General features: G+C 42.2%; 1 protein-coding gene across 1 annotated transcript; it reads left to right on the top strand.

Annotated features, from left to right (window-relative positions):
• Nucleotides 1–20,297, top strand: ly75 (lymphocyte antigen 75). The gene is made up of 35 exons (XM_080498235.1): nt 1–263; nt 2,081–2,452; nt 3,491–3,664; nt 3,950–4,111; nt 5,645–5,764; nt 6,482–6,622; nt 6,865–7,062; nt 7,174–7,334; nt 7,430–7,537; nt 7,985–8,073; nt 8,159–8,328; nt 9,453–9,652; nt 10,162–10,304; nt 10,511–10,589; nt 10,768–10,839; nt 11,051–11,174; nt 11,265–11,300; nt 11,421–11,590; nt 12,062–12,129; nt 12,217–12,293; nt 12,623–12,759; nt 13,277–13,385; nt 13,490–13,650; nt 14,434–14,563; nt 14,702–14,922; nt 15,023–15,185; nt 15,691–15,855; nt 15,958–16,080; nt 16,201–16,386; nt 16,477–16,700; nt 16,813–17,011; nt 17,204–17,365; nt 17,449–17,565; nt 17,668–17,850; nt 18,891–20,297. The coding sequence occupies exons 1-35, from the start codon at nt 161–163 to the stop codon at nt 19,061–19,063; spliced, it is 5,220 nt and encodes a 1,739-aa protein (XP_080354361.1). The 5' UTR covers nt 1–160; the 3' UTR covers nt 19,064–20,297.
• Nucleotides 20,298–20,647: the final 350 nt, after the last annotated feature.

The raw sequence follows: 20,647 nt of genomic DNA, 5'->3' as shown, positions 1-20,647 counted from the left end.
AAACGCAGCTGACAGCTGCCCGTTTTGCTGATCACTTTCGGTTTCAAGTTGATGTGCTCGCCGGCCTACAGTCGCTGTGTAAACTGAGGCTGGTGGCCGTTCACTTTTCGGAACCCCCCCCTCACCAGCGCTCCGCAACCGAACGCTCTGCGCCGGGATCATGGTGAAATTACGCAGCGCGACACTTTGCCTTTGTTTGTGGGTTGTGTTGGGAACAACTGTCCACTGGGGAACGTGTTCACCGGCTAACGCAGAAGGCTTGGGTGAGTAAAAACCGCACCGCACTTTGATTCTTTTTTTAAATGAATTTATTTCTGCGTCACTTTTCCGACTGCGTGCGTCGCTGCTTTCTTTCTGTTGGGTCCAAACTTTGCCTACGGAGGAGCGCGGCGGCGCCGTGAGGCAGCAAAAATGCTTACAAACCTGCTCGACCACAACAAGTGGAGGCAGATAATATTTTGTTTATTTCACCGAGTTTTAAAATCACTCCCATTCTCCAGTGCGTCCATTGCGCAGCGTGGGCAGGTCAGACAAGTTGCACACTCATGCTTCGGTCTGCGCGCAGCAAACATCTCGGCTCCTGCGGAAACGATATCTTGTTTTCTAAATCGAGAACGCATGTGGCGCCAACTATGATCTGAAATGTAGTTTATCCAGATTCTGACTTTTTTTGTCCCCCCTCAACCCTCTATCCATTTGGAAATATTTATTTATTTCACCTGCCTGAATATTTGATTAGTCCGTTGCTTGGCATTGGCAATGCGCTCCCTGTACTAGATTAGACTGGTCATTTATTCATGTTCTGTATGATTTGGTCGAGCTTCGGGTCCAATAGAGTATATAAAGTCAGACACACCATTTACAGTCACCAGCCGACTTCATACTATGTGCACAGGGAGAAGATGTAAACTATTGATGGAGAGGCTTCCGAGGCCCAACCAGAACTTCACCACACCACTACTTTGTATGACTGCTAAAATACTCCACAGGATTAAACATGAACCATCAAACACAAGTGTAAACGCATATTATAAATGCACTAAGTTGGAGATGGATATGTTTTGTTCTTCCTGAAGATGTGCACTGCGATACAGAGATCAGGGCAGGACGATGTAGCCAATAGGAAAACCTATGCAAAGAGGCCAGGCCGGTAATAACCTGACAGCCCGGCTGCGGTAGCACATCAAGGGATGTTTTGTTTCAAAATAGTGAAAAGGGAACTGCAATAATCCAGCCGTGATGAATCGGAGGCGTAAATATTGATTTCCAGTTCAGCATGTGACACAACTGATCTTGGTTTCCCAATGTTTCTGACGTAGAAAACAAGCCTGTGTGTGTGTGTGTGTATATAAAATTCATGGCAAGACTTCAACATCTCTCAAGTTTGTTTGATTGTGCATATTTGAATCATATTTGATTGTGCACCCAATCCAACGAGCCAGTTTAGCACCAGTTTTTTTCAAAGGCAATCCGGATTCAAACTGTTTATATTGTGGTGTTTTGTTCCATTTCGACTTGGTAAACCTCTGCAGGCATTTTTAAAGCGCTTGGAGAAATTTGCTTTGACTAATTTTTGGGAACAATTTTTTTTGTTTGTATTTTCTATGTCCCAAAAAATGTGGAAAAATTCAAAATAATGTCCTGAAAAGCAATTCTACTCCATTTATATTGCACCAGTCTGAAAATGGACCCTTCAAGGTGCTTTACAAGCCTTGAAGCACCTTTTTTTAAATGTTTTGTCTCGACCATAAGTACATAACCAACTGTTTGGGTCTGTGGCCTCTCAAAGTGAAGAAACCCACTTATTTTTAGAAATTTCAATCTGAGAACTTCACATTACAAATATATCTTATCGCGAAAGGAGTGTGAGCCAAAACGTCAACAGGTTGCTTTCATCCCACAGTTTATGAACCTGTACTGTTTATTCCAGCCTTTCTCCCAAAGTTGTTTTTCCATCGGTAAACTTCACCTTATGTTTGCTCGGCTTCAGTTTTTGACACCGTCCACTTTTATAATGTTGAATGAATCCGAAAGTCCAGTCGGATTTATTAAAGTTGGCTGAACTTCCGTCTCCCCTCAGACGAGGATGCGTTCGCCATTCAGCACTCGAACTCGGGAAAGTGCCTGGGCGCCGGGGCCTCGTCGGACGTGACCCTCGCCGCCTGTGACTCGGCCAGCAGGTCCCAGCTGTGGAAATGGGGCGCGAGGTCCCGCCTGTATAACGTGGACGCGTCGCTCTGCCTGACGATGAACGTCCACACCAAGACGGCGTCTCTGACGGACTGCCAGTCCAACCTCCTGCTGCTGTGGCTCTGCCAGGACCAGAGTGTTTACTCTGCTTATCAGATGTTCCTGGCGGCCAGTGACGGCCAAGTGGTGGTCAGACAGTTTGCTAATGACACTTGGGTAAGAGGAGGATCCCAGGAAAGCATCTGCCAGAGGCCATATCGTGGTAAGTGTGGCGTCACCCCCCCACCTACTTTCTGCCATTTTCAAATGTGTCTTTATTTAATCTTGTTTGTAAAAAGACATAATTATGGTTAGAAACTACTAACTTGATGACCTTTGAATGTGGATTTGTGTAAATTTCTAAATGCTGCAATTTCACAGCATTTCCCGGGTTGTAATTTTGTTGCTGTTCAATCAAAACTTAATGTAAATCAGTCAAACAGATGAGATCACAGGGCTATAAGCACGAGTGCAACATCATGAAATCGCAGTCGGCTTGTTGAATGTAACAATTGAATTTGGACTCGGGCTTCACTTTCTGAATAAAGCGACGGTACTTTCCTGCTTCTACTCGGTTAACCTTTGTCGCCACTGACTTGTCACATAAACAAATAGGTTCTGGCAAATGTTACACAAAAGTCTGGCCAGTTGATCATCTTCATTCCTCCCAGTTTGTAGGAGGAGTCATTTCCCCAACTAAAAACTCATGATGCAGGAATAATGAATTCCCCTAAAAGACCAGCCATATAGGTGAAAAGAACCATTAACCCTTACTTTCACTTTCTTTTCCTTGAAACTGCTCACCACGCGACATATTTGGCACGAACATAAAATACTCTTCAAATTGCATTTTGCATTTAAAAAAAAAAACCCAAACAAAATGTCTTACTTCATCATTTCAATTGTTTTGTTGTTTTCAACAACATATTTTACAAGGACGTGAAAAATAAGGTCCGTTTGTATGACTCATAACTTGATATAGTCCAAGAAGAAGTTTTGTGGCCTGAATTCATATTCACAGTTGTAAAACCGACACTAAATCTGTAAATGCAGTCACATGGTGCCTTCTGACGCTATCTGAATCGAAACTCTGACTAAAAGCAACATGACAAGCCACATTGTTTCATCTGCTGTTACTTGAAAACAACTTCTCATGCAACATTGTTCCTGTTTGTTTACAGAATCTGTTGTAAGTTTTGGAATATGACGATTCGGGTTGTTGTGACATGCTATTCACTTCACTTATTTCCCTTCTGTGCAGTTGTTTACACCATGAATGGGAACTCTGCTGGAATGCCCTGCGATTTCCCCTTCAAATACAACGGCAGCTGGCAGCACGCGTGCGTCCCCGACTCCGACTCCCCTGGACTGTCGTGGTGTGCCACCTCCTCCGACTTCGACCAAGACAGACGGAAGGGACACTGTCTAAAACCTGGCATGTTGCTCACTTTGTACCAGAAGTTTCACCTCGGTCGTCTTTTTCTTTTTTTTTTTCTTGGTTATTTCGTCTCGACAAGAAGGTTGAATTTTGACTTTGCTTTTGTTCCCTTTTTGGAGACGGCAGTCATAACATTATTGGGTGTCAAACGTCTCTATCATGACAACTGTACAAGATGCTTTGTCTTTTCTAATAGTTGTTGTGATGTCAGACTTAAAATGATCTCTCAGCGAATTGAAGCGTTTCTGAAACCGGGTGGAAATGTCTTTTTTGACTCTACAGAGGACGGTTGCCACACGCTGTTTTCCGGTCCGGAGGGGGACTTCTGCTACGAGTTTGTCCCAGACGCCGCCGTGTCCTGGCACCAGGCTTTGGAGTCGTGTCGGAATCAGGGAGGCGACCTGCTCAGTCTGTCTGAAGTCGACGATCTCAACTCCTTGACATGTGAGTCTGAGCACTGCTGGAAGTACATCGGCTCCGACTATGATGTCATCAGACGGAGCTTCTCATTGGGCTACGTTCAAGTATCAGGCTTGGCTGTAAAACATAGAATATAGATTATGGCTTAAAATATATTTGATTCTTATTTCATCAATTAAAAAAAAAAAGAAAAAAGATTCCATTAAGCACATCCTCGCACTTAAACAAATCCAAAAGTATTGTCCTCCACAACTCAAAACAAGCATTTCATTTTAAATTTGTGGGTTAAAAAGGAAAAAAAACAAAAACGGTTCAAGTCGGTGTTAAAATCTTAGTAGAAAAATCGGGACAAAATCCACAAACTCTCCTCCATGACACAATGATCAGTCCCCTGCAGTCCTGGAAAAAAAAAAAACACCTGTGAAATAGACGAAGCAGGAAGCTTTTCCAAAAGGTTAGTATAGATACCTTCTATACTTTCTACATTCATAAGATATCTTGACGGCTGGTACCTCATTGAAGCTGAGGTCTTCAGATCTCGTCGGAGCGACTGTATAAAACAGTAAGAAGCCTCCACTGGAATGCCTGCTTTAACTTTATATGGCGTTTGAATAAAAGTACGCCAAGGCAAACTACAAATAACCCTTTAAACGAGCATCTGACATGATATAAGACGAGCAAGTGATTTTTAATTTTTTTTGTATCAGCTCAACCATAAATCAGACGAAAGGTTGCAAGAATGGTCGGGGTGCACAATAGTGTCTAATGAAAGTGGAAATTATGAATTTGTTCTGGTGTATTGAGAAATATTAAAAACTGAGGGCGGTCATGATGATTCTCGCGCATTTTCAAAAATGCGGAAGCTGTTGCGGCCGTATACACCATCGTGTTGTTTTCGATTCTTATTAAATCTGGCACACACCTTCAAAAGTGTTTTTACTTTATGTGAATAGAGCCAGAAACATCTGCTGTTTTGATTCAGGAAGCGCACAAAACAAATAACTGTAAATGTATCGTCACCATTGATAAATGTCACATTGGGTTATTTTTAATCGTAAGAATGCAACGATCTTGTCTTTCGTCGCATGAATCCAGTTATGTGATAATGTTTAAACTACGTCCAGAGGCAACATTTAAAGGGTAAACAAAGACGCATTAGTTTACAGAAAGCGATCTCTTTGCATCAGAGCAGCAGTGACTTCCTCAAACATTTTGCAGTTCATGTTTCTGGCAGTCCCTTGTGGTTCTGTGGCCGCTGAGGTTTTGTTCAGCAGCAGTTCTCTGAGGCTCACACGTTGTACCTTTTTAAAAATGTGAACCGACTTTGAATGTCAGCGATGGCAGTCGCCTCCCTTAAATCGTTCCCTATTTGCGCCTGACGGACTGCATTGCTTGACAGCTTTATGGATCCCCCGGGGTTCCAAATCTTCTTTCTCCCACCTCGTGTCTCAAAGAAATTTATTGCAAATCCTTGTATCGTACGGTTTTGTGTTCAAACAAATCATCTCCACTCCGGAGTGAATCTTCCTAACCCTGTGGTGACGGTGCATTATGCAGGGCTGGGCGGCCTTCGGAGGATGCCGAGCAGGATGTGGATCGGCCTTCATCAACTCGACACTTCTCAAGGCTGGCAGTGGTCAGACGGCTCCCCTCTGTCCATGATGCGCTGGGAAAGAGGTGAAGATGACTCATTTGTTCTCTATTGGCAATCTCTCATGTTACAGGATCCAATTTAAACCCATGCGGTTTCGTGGATCGGACATATAGCCACGTTTCGGTCTTAAAGTGTCGAAGCGCCTCTTTTCAGCGTCTGTGTACACTGCAAAGTGCGTTACAGGCATCGCTTTGGCACAAGCAGAGTGATCTGGTATTGTACTCTTAAGCACCTGCTCCTCCGAGCACAAAAAGCCCTGCGCCCTGCTGTGATCTGCTGGCTCATGCTTGCCCCTCTGTCACACCAAGAGTTGGTGTCAGTCTGAGAAACAATGCGGCCGCTGTTGTAAAGACGCTCATTGTGCCCCCGTTATTGGACTTGCTGTGGCGTTGGGGTTTGTCAGTGCGCCTGAATGAGCCATTAACAATACTGAAAGGAAGGCTTTATGAAGCCTGCTTGCTATTGTATTATGTTTTCTTCTCCGAGGGAAGGTGTTGGTGTGAATGTCAAGGATACTGCAGCTGGCTGGCTTTCTACTGATATGAGCTCTTTGTGGTTGTTATGGTAGTGCTGCTACCGACACAATGACGCCGCGCTGCCATTGCGACGTGAAATATCTCTTCTCTTTCACTTCCCCTTCCTATCGAGCGAAAAAGGCAAATATTGAAAGAAGTGACGGTCTCTGATAGAATCGGTCGGTGTGTGATTTTTCTGTTGTATGTGGGAAATGTGTTTCACAGGAATGCCCCCCTCCTCCACCATTACGGAGTCAGACTGTGGAGCCCTCAACTCCAACATGAACTACGAGTCTTATCCGTGCTCCGAGAGGTTAACGTACATCTGCAAGAAGCGTGTCAACGCCTCCGACGCAGCTGCAACAGGTCGGTCTGCTGCTCCCATTGTGCTCTGTGTTTGCTTTCCGATTCAACTCTAGATCAGGAAGCCGCTCTGGCTGTTCTGGTTGCTCTGCCAGGCTGTGCCGATGCAGAGCAAGGCGCCGCTCAATGTATCTGATAACCGCGTCCCAAAGATCTCTCGTGATCTTCATTTTGCATGTACGATTTCTGTTTCACTTCTGCGCGACCTGGCCTCAACTCACCACCCGTGTCTGCTTGCTTTCTAGAGTCGTTGGTGTATAACGAAACGGCGTGCGCCGAAGGTTGGGTCCCATGGAATAGCTGGTGTTACAAGTTGGTGAAGGACAAGCCCCAGATTTATACAGACGCTCAGGAGCACTGCCTCATCTCGGAGGGCGGCGCAGTTTTAGCCAGTTTCCACTCGGTTGACAGCAAAGAGATGATCAGCACCAATTTCCATGGAGGTAATGCTTTTTCTTTTCAAACTCTGGTTTGAGTCGGTTAAATTGCTATTATTTGTCAGTATATTTGTGGAACCGTATCGGTGAAGTTCATTTTTTTGTGTGTGTCATCAGGTGGGAATTTGTTGGACGTGTGGATTGGGATGATAGGTGTTGGTGCCAATCCCACCATCTTTAAATGGACAGACCAATCGCCTGTCACTTTCACTTTCTGGGACCAAAACCAACCACTGCAGCCTGAGCAGTATAGCAGCTGCGTTTTCTACTCCGGGGAGGTTCGTGGGACACGTCAGGCTTTTTTGTGTTTTGAGTGTTAATTTGCTTTCCTCGCTCGAGGCCCCGTGAATTCAAACCTGCCTGTGCTCTGCAGTCTCATGCCTGGCGGTTGGGGAATTGCAGTCAGAGACTTCCCTTCATGTGTCAGAAGAAAGGAACAGTTCAGAAATCAACTGCAACACCCGGATGCAACTTTGAGGATGTGAGTGTTGTCTTGAAAACCCTATTGCCGGAGAGACGACTGCAGTATTTTGCATAATGCAAAAAAATTGGGTCACAACTACAATGCTTGCTTACTTGTACCTTTTGATTTAGAAGTTCTATCTGAACCTCTTTACATCTTCTTTATGATTCCTGATACTAGATATCAGCAGCCGTCTTGGAGTGAACGGCACTGATTGCTTCAGATTTGAGTCCTTGCTGAAACGTAACTGGGTCAAGCAGACATTTTGACAACAGTTGTTGAAATCAAGCACGTGTAAATACACCCACATAGTCGCAAGCTTCATTGTGATGTTGGAAATTAATACACTATGCAACAGTGACAGTCACTTTGCACAGTGTCGATATGGGTCGTGACAAGAATGAAAATGAATTATTTTAGCCACGTTTGCTTGTCAGTTGATGGTAAGTGTTTTCCATGGCCCAGGGTTGGAGGAGACACGGAAACTCCTGTTATAAAGTGAACACCACGCGCGTGTCCTTCAAGGACCGTTGTAACATCGCTATTCGCAACAGGTGAGCGCCTGGCTGGAAGAACTCGCCCACACGTAAAAAATGTTTAATCTCAAAACGTTTGCTGATATTCGGCTGCTCCGTGCAGGTTTGAACAGGCTTTCATCAACCGGCTACTGGCGGAGTACATCAACCGGGAGCAACGTCTTTTCTGGATCGGGCTTCAGGACGTCAATGACACGGGCGAATACCAGTGGGTGAGCCCGAACGGGCACCAGGCCGAGGTGACGTACACCAACTGGGGCTCGTTTGAACCAGGTGACGAAAAATACTTCTGGTCAACGTTGCGCTCAATGACGTGTAGTTGTTCATAATCACTCTAATCCTTTTTTAAAGACTTTTCTTTACGGAAAACAAATCCCTTCTATATGATTTTAATCCTGCCATCTATTTCATATGCACGACCGAGCTTTCATAGACACTTGCAGCGTTCTTCTAGTCCTATTCTGTCACAGCTGTCATGCCTACTTTTTATACCGTCACTCGGAGACCTGTAACAATATCCAGAACATTTTTTTAAAAACTAACAAAAAGCAAATGTTAGAGCTCTAAAAAGCAGTAGTGGCTTCTAGAACATCCATTTAGTCACAGACTAGATTCCCCAGAGCTTCACACATTTGTAACAGGAGCTTCTCAGCACCATCAAAAACACACTAATATTGAATAACTGCCGGATATTGAAAGTTATCTTTGGAAAAAGGGGATGAAACAATCGCTTATCATTTTTGATCATTCTAAAGCTATAAATACAAAATAAAAGGGTTAATGTATTTCTCCCAAATGTATTTATAGAATATCATATATTGTTTGTTAATGCAGATATAATAAAAAAAAAAAAAAGGAATCTAAGATTAAAGGAAATTGTATGTATTAAATTAAGTGTTTGAATGAAACAGTTTCCTCTTTTGGAAGCTTCAAAATCACAGGCATGGGCAGAAAATAAGAAAAATGCTCCAAAATTCAAAGTACTTTCTGGTTTCAAACCTTGGCTTTTGTCATCAGTTCCTAGATTTGCACATGCATGCATAATAAATGCACATAAATAACTCCTCCAAACCCTGAGTTTTTTGTTGTGTTTGATATCTTAAGTTTGCTTCGGTCGGTTCAAAGTCAGTCATAATCTTGCTGCTGCAGTAATTTATTTACATTCATTGTGTTTGTATATTATGATACTAAAAGTGCTTGATTTTATGTTGAAGTTGAAATAAAATGTATTTCATGTATTTTGATATTGTTGTCACCGTACAGATGGATGAATGGATGGTTTGGGTCTAGTAAAAATAAATAAATTATTGAATGAATATCGTAGGCATTGAAACAATTTTTTTATTTGAGCTCATTACCATTTGTAATCATCACGTTGCATTCCGTGCGTGTTTCAGATGTGGATGGAGGCTGTGCGGTGATTTCCACTGGAAAACCTGTGGGCCGGTGGGAAGTGAAGAACTGTATGGTGTTCAAGGCTGGAACCATCTGTAGGAACGACCTCGCTCCACTTCCGCTCCCAAATCCAGAGCCGGACGTAAACACCAGCTGTCCGGATGGATGGCTGTCCAGACCCAACGTCAAATATTGCTACAAGGTAGGTGCTTGTATTGTTTTCCAGGAGAACTGAAAAGCTTATCATATGATAAGCTGCAGGCTTCAACAGTAATTGATTCATGGCATGAAATATTGTAATTATTTTGAGTTGCTGGGTTTGATAACTTATGAAATAAGAAAAGTAAAACGGGTTTGAACTCTTTTAGTTTGTCAATTATTTGTAAGATATTGACATTTCACCGTTGGAATTAAATTATGGAAAAATGTAACATTTCTATGCAATTCTAGTCCTTTAATTTCAATGGGAGCCATTTAAACGTTAGCATGCGTGGCACGTATAAAGAAAAAATAAAATGTATATATATGGATTAATAATTAATTATCTTGTACTTGAGCCAGACTAAATTTGTCTCTTCTCCCAATTTCTTTGTCATGAACAGTCGGTTTCTTTTCTTTTATAGATTACTTGTCTTTTTATTGTTTGATAGTCGAGTATTGTGTTTTGTTGGGTTTTTTTTTTAAAGGCTGTTGTTCTGGTCACTTCTTCAGGTGTTTCATAAGGAAAGATTGACGAGGATGCGTACCTGGGAGGAATCGAGGCGATTCTGTCAGGCCCTGGGAGCCGACCTGAGCAGCTTCACCAACGTTCTGGAGATGAGGGCTCTGCACGGCATCGTGAGAGAAACCATCAGGTGTCCACACGTCACTATTGTTGTTTCTGTTTCAGCGCCACATTTTTGCAAAAGCCAAACATCGTTTGTTTCTCTCATCTGAAATCCTGTCAGATAAACATTTAGCACTTCAATCGAGCTTTAAAAATTATTTTAAAAAAAAAGGCTGTCTACTGACTAATATAATATATGAATTGTTGACCATTGGTTTATTCTTCTCACTGCAGTGACAATCGGTTCGTCTGGGTTGGGCTGAACAGGAGGAATCCAGCCCTGCGATCGTGGGAGTGGAGTGATTCTCGGCCTGTGAGTTCGACCACAAACACCCCCACCCCCACCCCGATTCATCACAATGTACTGTATGGCAGCGATACGCCTCACGTGTGGCTCTAATGTATGGCTCTGTGCCAGAAGCTGGCCGTTGCTGACATTTGTCCTTGAAAGACCTGCTGCACGGTTTCATGGCTTATGGTTTCTACAACAGGTATCTATGGACGTCTTGCATCATAGTTTCCTTGAAGATGACGAACACAGTCGGGACTGCACTGCATTCAAGGTGGGCTGGGGAGATTTGTAGGTGGTGCTTCTTTTTTTAGTAAAAAAACAAAAAAACACTATTTCTATCCAAAGTTATGTTTTTAACTTTTGTTTAGCCATATATCACTTTGGAAGTAAAAAATTAAATGACGATGATGAATTAATTCGTTTGTTTTTTTTCATCCAAACTTTTGCGGTCATTGAATGATTGACTTTTCTGTTCTCACTAGTCCATGAAGAGCACTTTGAAACACCTTTTTGTGTATCTGATCCACGATATACCGCCCATGCCTTTCTACGCCACGCCGTTCAGCTGTGACACCCAGCTCGAGTGGGTCTGCCAAATTCCCCGAGGTAAGCTCATGTCGGTCGCGCTTGGAGAGAAATGTAAGCTGGAAACTTCTCGACTGTATCCTGATTCTGTATTTGTTGATGAATCGACAGGAAAGACGCCAAAAACCCCCGAGTGGTACAGTCCAGGTAATCTCACTTTCTCACAATCTGCTGAAAGCAGCTTTGATTGGCCACTTTGTCTAATCGCAGTGTGTACTTCATCTCTGCATATTATAACTTTTAGTTGTGTGGTTTTTTTATTTCTAGGCGGACACCACGAGACGTCCATCTTCATAGATGGAGCGGAGTTTTGGTTTGTGGATGAGCCGAAGCTACCTTTTGAGGAAGCAAAGATGTTTTGCAAAGCCAATGACAGCAAACTGGCTTCTCCACTGAGTTACGCCGCTGCAGGACGCATCAACCAGTACCTGAAAAGTGTAAGTCATGCAAGACTGTGAAAGATCTGTGATTGGGGGGTGCAATAGCTGAAATTGGAATTTTTGTTTATGAATTTTGACCAGACAAAGATTAAAGTGTCAAAAAAGAGAATAAACTATTCACAAAAAGTAAGAAAATGCATTTTGGTAGATTATTACCTTGTAACTATTCTTGGCAATACCTTTTATATTAGTGAAAAGTCTGTATATTCCCCCTTTTTTTTAATTATAGCACATTCATTAGCAATGACCAGCAGTGCTCAAATTGCCAAGTTTTCCTGCTGTAACTAACATAATGGATCATGTGAAGGAATGTATCATGTATGCCAGAAACGGGAAAATCTCTGCATTTTTACAAATGTCGGAGGATGAAAAATCGGAGCTCCAGTAAAGAAGGCATTTTGACAATCCTATCATCCAGCTTTAACAATTCGGAATGGGTTTTAATTCTTGCCTGCATGTCTTGAACAGCTGCAAGGTTCACAAAGTCAGAAGTGGTGGGTGAATATCGAACGGCCCGGACGAGTCGTCCCCATGACGTAAGCAATCGGAACACACTTTTCTCTAATTGCGCTGAATGTGTGGTGAAACACGAAGCGGGTATTGACTGAAATAATGTCTTCCAGGGGCACCCAGATGTACTTTTATAATTCTCATTTCCTCGGTAGATGCACTTTCATAAGTGCAGAAAATCTTATTCCAGGTAAGTCACTGCCTTTTAAAATATAGATATTCATTTATCTCATTTTTTTTTTTTTTGCATTTTGAACCAAAAATTAAATGTTTCACAAGATATTTTATTGACAAAATGGAATCGAATTTAATCTGTTTTATTGTTCTCTTTGCTGCTTTAATGTACTTCGGAGTGTATTTCTATGCAGTAAATTACCATTTATCAGCATTCTGTTTCTGATGGGAACAGAAACTTAAACTTCTCAGACAGCAGGGAAACGGGTTTTCTTTCTTTCTTTCTTTTTTTAAGACGCTTACTATAGGTTTGTCACATGCATACGTTGTCATTTTCACTGGCAGAATATGAGCGTACCTGCCAGCGGCGGTTGCCCTTCGTGTGTGAAAAAGACAACATTACATCAGTGGAGATAAACCCGCTGGAGCCCGGGCCTGCCGGCCGTCCGTGTGGACCCAAAACCCTGTCCTTCAGAAACAAGGTCCGACACTTTTCAAATGTTCCAAATCTCAACACTTTGGCAGAGAGATAGAAAATGTAGCTAACTTGCATCAAATAGATCTGGTTTAACATAACGGATTTTAAAAGTTTTGTGTCAATAGAATTAAAGAATATCCTTTTGAAAATGTAAATTTACCTGGGATGGGCAGCTTGAATCATCAGTCAATCATATTTTTAATCAATTTACATTAATTTGGGTTATAATTCAGTAATGTAATCATTTCAATTTATGCCTGGGTCAAATGGGTTTGCAATCGTCTGACCAAAAACCCAACATTTATCAATATTTGGGACCACATGTGCACTGCAGGCTGTTGGTTTCCCCCGTCTGTTCTATGTCAACAGCACAATTTGCTTTTAACACAACCACAAACATTAATTGGCATTACATTCATATGAGGCACAAGGATTAATAACATCAGGCCAGAGAGCCGGATCCTCTTCATCTCGTATATAAACTCATTGTCTGTTATTATAATTCTGTCTTAACTTTTCAGTGCTACATTTCGCTGTCGGGCTTGGAACCTGTGACATACAAGTTTGCCTCTGAGGACTGCCTGTCACTGGGAGGAAGCCTCGTCTCAGTCTCAGATCAAGTGGAGCAAGGTTACAAGGCTTTTTTTTTGTTGTTTTTCTTATTATAGTCCTCACATCAGTGTCATATTTTTTTTTTGTTTGCAAAATAACACTAAGTATGTTTTGTGTGCCAGACTTCATTAACACCCTCTTGCCGGCCACGAGGAATATGGAAAAAGTTTGGATCGGTCTCAAGATGCAACGGAACGACCCTGAATGGGAAGACCACACTCCTGTCAGCTTTGTCAATTTCAACCCTCTGCTCCTCGGCATGCACAAAGCTATTAAAGTCGATGTAAGTATCCTATCCTCTGCACAAACTGTAAGTCTGTATTTATTTGGGTTTACAAATTAGAAAATGGAGAATGGAATTGTTGAGCTGGATAAACGTATGTGACCGGACTGTCCGGTCTTTAATCTGCAGCGGACTTAAACTGTTTGTGTATTCCACATTGAAATTTATGTGGAGTAAAAAGAATAATGAGATTTATTAAGTTAAATTTTCAGATTTTATAATTTACTGTAACTTTAACCAAACTCGTAGCTTAGGTTTAATTCAAAATTCTTATCAAAAATGTAGATAAATATGAAGGGTCATATTTAATCCTTTGGCCTGAGCCAATTTTATGTCCAGTTGACTTTTACTTCCACGCTTGGTTCTTTGCATGCAAGGCCTCACAAAAGCATCATCATACCAGTGATGCAATAAAGGGAAAGTCACAGCTATGGTGGCCATTGGGACTGAGAATATAGTCACTACTATGTGACAAATGAATTCATCTATTTGAACTAAAGTGAACTATAAAGTGTCTGAGACGATACACGATAAATGTAGATGAAAAACTCCCCATCAGCTATGAACAAAAAAAAAATACAGCTTTCCATGACAACGTAAGCCACTCTTAGACATTGTTTGCGCTCTAAACGACAAAACATCACAGCATTGACCTCAAACCAGATTTTACATGACTTTGTGTACAAATGCCAATACTCACTGATGGTTGTTGGTCTGTTAAAGCTATTGATTTCAAACTGTGCCTTTTGTGTTTGCAATGATTTTTTTTTCTCCCCCCATTAGAAATGGGATCCAGACAGTTTGGAGTTTTGTGTGTATATGGTCAACAATCCTGACTCTGGCATGCTGGGGACCTGGGACTACTCCTCCTGCACACAGGCTCAAAATTCTGCCTTTTGCCAGTACTATGCAGGTCAGCCCTCGAAACACACTCTACTGTCTGACCACACTTTTTTTTTTTTTTTTCCCCTGCAATATTCCGTTTACTCATTTAAACCTGTGACATAAGCCTTGGCGCCGTAATGCAACGTGGCATTTTGACTCCTTGCAGATAAAGTGGAGGAGCGCAGCGTCCGCACCGAGCCTTTCCTCGTCAACAACCACACCGTCCTTCTGCTCGCCCAGAACCTCACCTGGTTTGAGGCCCTGGAGCAGTGCAGGAACAACAGCATGGACCTGGTCAGTGTGGCCGACACCTTCCTGCAGTCCACCCTCACCGTGCACGTGAGCCGTGCACAGACCCCCATGTGGATTGGCCTCTTCAGCGAAGACGTGAGTGCGCCAACGGACGGCTTCAGTTTCATTCACTCTTTGTTTCAGTCATGCCAATAGCTTCCTTTTTGGTTTTTTTTGTTTTTTTGTCGTTGTTCAGGGTGGGATCCACTACCGCTGGACTGACCACAGTCACACTGTGTTCAGTCGCTGGTCTTCTACTGCTACCAAAGGTTCATGTGTTTACCTCGACACAGACGGGTTTTGGAAGGCAACCGAGTGTGAAGAGACTCTCGGAGGAGCCATTTGCCACAAACCAGACAGTAAGTAAGGTGTTTTTTTTTTTCCCCCCTTTAATTGGATGTGAGCAGGTTCCATCCAAGTGGCTCTGCTTTGTCGCTCTTGGATGACCGAACTCCCTCGCTACGTCTTGTAGAGAGAGAGCGCATTTCAGCCCCTCGTGTTTGTAAACTCGGGTGGTAAATTTCACATTGGCGTTTCCGTTGGTGTGTCTGGATGATTTGATCAAAAAGAATTTAGGAGTCGGAAGGGAAAGGCTTCCGGGCCCAAATATTTAGATCCCATGTTTGACATTCTGCACCAGGTTCATAATTCCAACTCCGTTAATTGGTGTCTCTTGGTCACAGGATGTGGAATTTGTCTTGGAGGAAATTTAGAAACCAAACATGGAGTCATGTTTACTCTCATTGGTGGATGTATGGGATGGATGGCAATAGACAACTTATGTAAACTGTTATGGATTTAGTGACTCATTTCTGACCTAATGTGTATCGTTTTCGTAAGATGCGAATAATTGTATTTTTCCAGGGGAAATCATCACCAAACCTGAGGATGTTGCAGTGAGGTGCCCCCATAAAATTAACGGCCCAAACTGGATCCCTTGGAAGAACAACTGCTACACCTTCCAGATGGTTGCCTCCAGATGGGACAAGTTTGACCAAGGACGGATTCCACAAATGTGCAAACACCTTCGTAAGACTTCCACCGCATGGGGCGACGTATCTTCACCCGTTAAAAAAAATGTCCTGATCGAACCAGCTTTGCTAATGGTGGTGGGTTTTTATTTTCATTCAGATGAAAACGCAGAAATCCTTTCTATCCGAAACGAGGAGGAAAACCAGTTCATCCAGAGTCAGCTCTTACCGTTTCAATCTTTGGTTCAGTTTGTATGGCTGGGAATTCTCAAGGATTACAATGGTTGGTATTTCCTATTGTGCGTTGTGCTGTCCTCAAGCGACAGATCTGAGCTTCTGTTTAATTTAATCTGTGCGTACATTTTATGTTCTGGGATTAATGGAGACGTTTGTCCCGTTTCAGATAACCAGACAAAGTGGTATGATGGCACAAATGTCCAGTTCTCCAACTGGGCCAAAGGCCGACCGGATATCAACGGGCCATTCTTGGCCGCTCTCACCACCGACAGCTCCTGGATTCTCATCTCAGACCAACGCTTATATTCCGATTTCAAACAAAAGGCGATTGTGGCCTGCAAACTAGATAATGGTCGGTAATCACAGGTCTTTACTTTTTCTTCTTCATCTCCAATATTGAACACATATTCATTAAAATGTTTTTAATCCTGTTTTTTCAAAGATTTTAAAGCGGAGTACAACCTCTCATCCAAGGATTTTCAAAACTACGGCAGCTTGAATTACGAGGTAGTGACTCGGAAGTTGAGTTGGTACCAAGCCTTAGCGGAGTGTGGTCGACGGGGAGGTCATCTGGCCAGCATCCACGACGTCCAGCACAACGCTCATCTGAACCTCATCGCGAAAACGGATGGCTTTTCGCTGTGGATTGGCCTCTCCAACCAGGATGTAAGCAATCGAAGTCCGAGCGACAACCTTGTAAAATGGATTCTAATTGAGTTGCGTTGAAAGATTTCTTGCCGTTCGGGGAATTGATTTGCCCACCGACTCGCCCGTGCAGGTCAACGGCTCCACCTACGAGTGGTCTGATGGAACAAAATTTGACTACAACGCCACCGTCGCTGACGGCGCCAGCTCAAACAAACTGCAGGCCAGCTGTGTTTTTATGAACCCGTCTGGAGCCTGGCTGAGGACTGGCTGCAATAATTTGCTAAATGGCGCCGTCTGCTACACCACCACCATCACCACCTCTTCCCAAAGTAAGACGCAGACCTCCTTTCTATACGGAAACGTGTCCCTTTTAATATTGTGAAGCAATTGCAGTAATAAATTGACAATTACTTTTTTTTTTTTTTTTTGTGAAGCAACATTTGCGCGAGTCTGCCTGTGATTTAATTCCTTTTTGAGTAACTCCGATCATCCTTAATCTTCTGTCTGTGTGATACATTTAGGAGCCAGACAGAAAGCTGCTCCAGAAGACAATCGGTGTCCCCAGAGCAATGGCGCGTCCAAGTGGGTTCAGCATCAGGATCACTGTTATGCTTTTGACATGGGCTTGTACAACTACAGCGTCTACGGCATGGAGCAGGCCAAGACCATCTGTCAACTCATGGGTGAGTTTTAAGATTAATCAATGTTTTTCAAACTAAGAAAGAAAAAAATTAGCCACCATTTTTTTTGTTACTTCTGCTGACAGATGCTGAAATACTGACCATCAAAACTAAAGAGGAGAATGACTTCTTGTCAAAGTATATATCAGATGATCCCCTCATCACCAGCAGAGTGTGGCTTGGAGTTGATCTAGATACTCAGGGTATGTACATGTATATTAACTCACGCCGAAGTTAAACGTCGGTATTTTGTGCTTATTGTGTTCGAGTAAGCTCTTCTCCCTTTTCCTCTTGTCCTCTCTCAGGGAAGCCGGTGTCTTGGCAGGATGGCTCGGATCTGACGTACTCCAACTGGAAGCCCGAGCCCATGGTCATTGGGAAAACGGCGGAGCCCCACTGTGCCGTCATGACGGCCGCAGACGAAGGACTGTGGAATCTGGTCGGCTGCCAGTCGAGCAACAGTCGTGTCGTTTGTAAAACCGGAGCAAGTGAGTATCTCAACCACATCAAAGTAAAATGACGTAAAACTGCTGACGGAGCTATGGATGGAGAGTTTCAGAACATTTTCCTCCGCCTTGACTTCTTGTGTTGTCGAGTCTGTTTCACCAGAGTTACCAGTATTTCTCTTGATTTTTTTGTTTAATAGCTATAAAGTTTCCAAATAAACATGAGCTCAATGTAAACAATTAGAAAATCCAAGCATTCTTTATGGAGCTACTGCTAGAGATTAAAAAAAAAAAAAAAAGAATATTGTAATAAATTATTCGCACCCGTTTCATCATGATCGAGTTTTTCAATCTCAAGCAAAAATATTGAGATGCGATGAACTGAAAACTGTTCAGATTATCTTTTTTTTATGATGTTTGAATTTCACATGAGTTTTATTTTCTTCTCAGATGTTCCCTGGTTGGATACACTTTTATTTACAGTCTCGGCACAGATCTGACCATTACAGTCATGCTCTGGTGCATGCGTCCTCCCATCATTGCTGCTAGCATTCGAGCATTTTAAAGCCTTAAAATAGCCCAATAACAACAATGTCCTTGGTATAATCACTATGTTGCCATTCAGACGGTCGAGTCGCTCTGTCAGGTGTCTGCTTATCGTGTTCCTCTTGTTTCTAAAGTCTCCGAGATGCTGCCGGCATATTACCCCATCTATGAGAAGCAACGATTGTTTTGTTCTTATTTTACTTGAAATAATGTATTTTATTTAATACAACTGTATAGAAGTGGTTGACTCACATTAATGTGTGAAGACGTTCTGAATTAAACAGATTGCGACACCACCTGTTGTGGAAAGCACTCCAATGGGCTACTTTAGTTTTTAAAATTACATTCATGTTATTAAAACATGTATAGAGGTTGTTTTTTTTTTACAAATGAACAGATCAAGACATTTTGCTGGGGGGGTTTTTTCTGTTTTTTTTACAATGACTTATTTGCATTTTAACATTAGTGCAAAATTAAGAGGTTTGACCATGTTTCTTTCTAAATACTGAAGACAACCTGACTTCTTTGCTCTTCAGACTCTAGAGGAACTCCAGTGGCGCTGGGTCTCTTCATCGTGGTCCTCCTCGGAATGCTATTGGCCGTCGCCTTTGTCATCTACAAGAAGAAAAAGCACCACTTCACATCAACCGTCCGCTACAAGAGGACCTACGACGAAGTGGACACCAGTATCATAACGGAAACGGAGTGAGCGGTCTCAGGGAATGTTCAGTCGGCTGTCTTAGGTTAATTTTAGATCTTTAAATTTGGAGAGAATGCAGTCTTATTCTGAGCTTCTTTTTAAATTATTTATTTATCTCACTCGGCCTTCAAAATGATTTGGGATCGTGTGTAAAATTGTAAATACTGTTTTGAGATTTGTGAATGTCTTCTGATTGAGTTTCTTAAATTTGGGGTCATTTTTTTATAAAGAGCATCATGTTGTAACAAATGTCATTGCTCGGGCTGATTCCAGTTGGTTAATGGGAATCTTTGGTTATGACTTGAAAAAAAAATATGCAACTTTACCAACTGTGCTCTATTTGGCCATAACGGGTTGAAGTGGCGCCTGCGTTTAAGCAGCGTCAAGCATTCACGAACAAAATGTGTTGCCTATTTTGAATTAATTATTTTATCTGGAGTTTGTTGTTTTTTTTTGTTTTTTTTTTTAAACTGGAAAGAACATCGGTTCATTATAGCGTTATGCCATGCAGGTCATTTGAAAAAGCTTCTTGTGGTTGACTGTTATATATTCAGGTAGTTTTATCTTCAGATTCTTGCTCACACTGCCGGTCGCTTCATAACCGTCCGCCACGAAAGCTTGACATGCATCGTATTAGTGAAAGCTACTGTTTGAGAGAAACCACTGTAGTTTAAATAAATGCATCAGTATTTTTGTCGGGATATGCATTTAACTGTACATCCTACTGACGTGCCTTCCGACATAATTCCATCTGACAAATTATTAAATTTTTTTTAGTGGGGTGGTTGGTATGTAAAATCTGATCTTCTCACTTATTCATCAACTTACAAAGTGTGTGACACTCTTAGTTTCAAAACTAATCAGGCATCTGATTTTTTTTTGGGGGGGGGGGGATCCGATAATGTAGCTATGCACTGAGCTATGGGGACGAACGCACTTTAATATGTTGTGAAAATACGGTTAGGCTTAAGCACAACGCCGATTGAAGAGCTTTCCAATTGCACTGGTGTTTTGCTATTAATGCTTTGTAAATATGTGACGTTTTGTTTTTCTTACCGAGAATGAACCAAAGACGCTCCCGAGTCGTTTGAATGTCAGAAGCCTCAGCATTCCCTTTCGCTTTGAGGAACTGCCTCAGGATTGTTTGTTGATATGGTGGTATTGACGTTACAAACCTCTTTTCTTTTAAAACATCACTCCTGCAGATTTTCTTGGGTTTTTTTTTGGCTCAAATCGGGTACAGTATAGGGACAATAAAATCTGTTTTCACTTTTTCTTGAGTCTTATTTCATTTAAGTTATTGACTCAATATTTGGCGTTGCACACTGGAAAACATTTAATGACAGTTTTGCACAGTTGGAGGGAACTGAAATATGCATAGGGGGAACATGCAGTCTTGAAATTAAAATTGTGGATATTTGTGTGAACCACTACACTTCTGTGGGGCCTTCAGCAATACTTAATCTCAATGTACACAGTCACTCAGCTTTTGTGTGTCTTTGTTTTCAGTTCTCCAGGAACACAAATTATTCAGAGTTGTAGATTACATGATTAAAAATAGTCAACCTGGCACACCATTATGCATTTCGTTGG

Source organism: Blennius ocellaris (assembly GCF_963422515.1).
Source record: "Blennius ocellaris genome assembly, chromosome: 1".
Lineage (NCBI taxonomy): Eukaryota > Metazoa > Chordata > Actinopteri > Blenniiformes > Blenniidae > Blennius > Blennius ocellaris.
The sequence above is the reverse complement of the archived record's forward strand: the minus strand, read 5'-3'. Positions and strand labels throughout refer to the sequence as shown.

Coding starts and splice junctions, on each gene's coding strand:
- ly75 (XM_080498235.1), top strand. CDS start 161: ATGGTGAAATTACGCAGCGCGACACTTTGCCTTTGTTTGTGGGTTGTG. Junction 14,564..14,701: donor CTTTTGCCAGTACTATGCAG/GTCAGCCCTCGA, acceptor GACTCCTTGCAG/ATAAAGTGGAGGAGCGCAGC. Junction 17,566..17,667: donor AGTTGATCTAGATACTCAGG/GTATGTACATGT, acceptor GTCCTCTCTCAG/GGAAGCCGGTGTCTTGGCAG.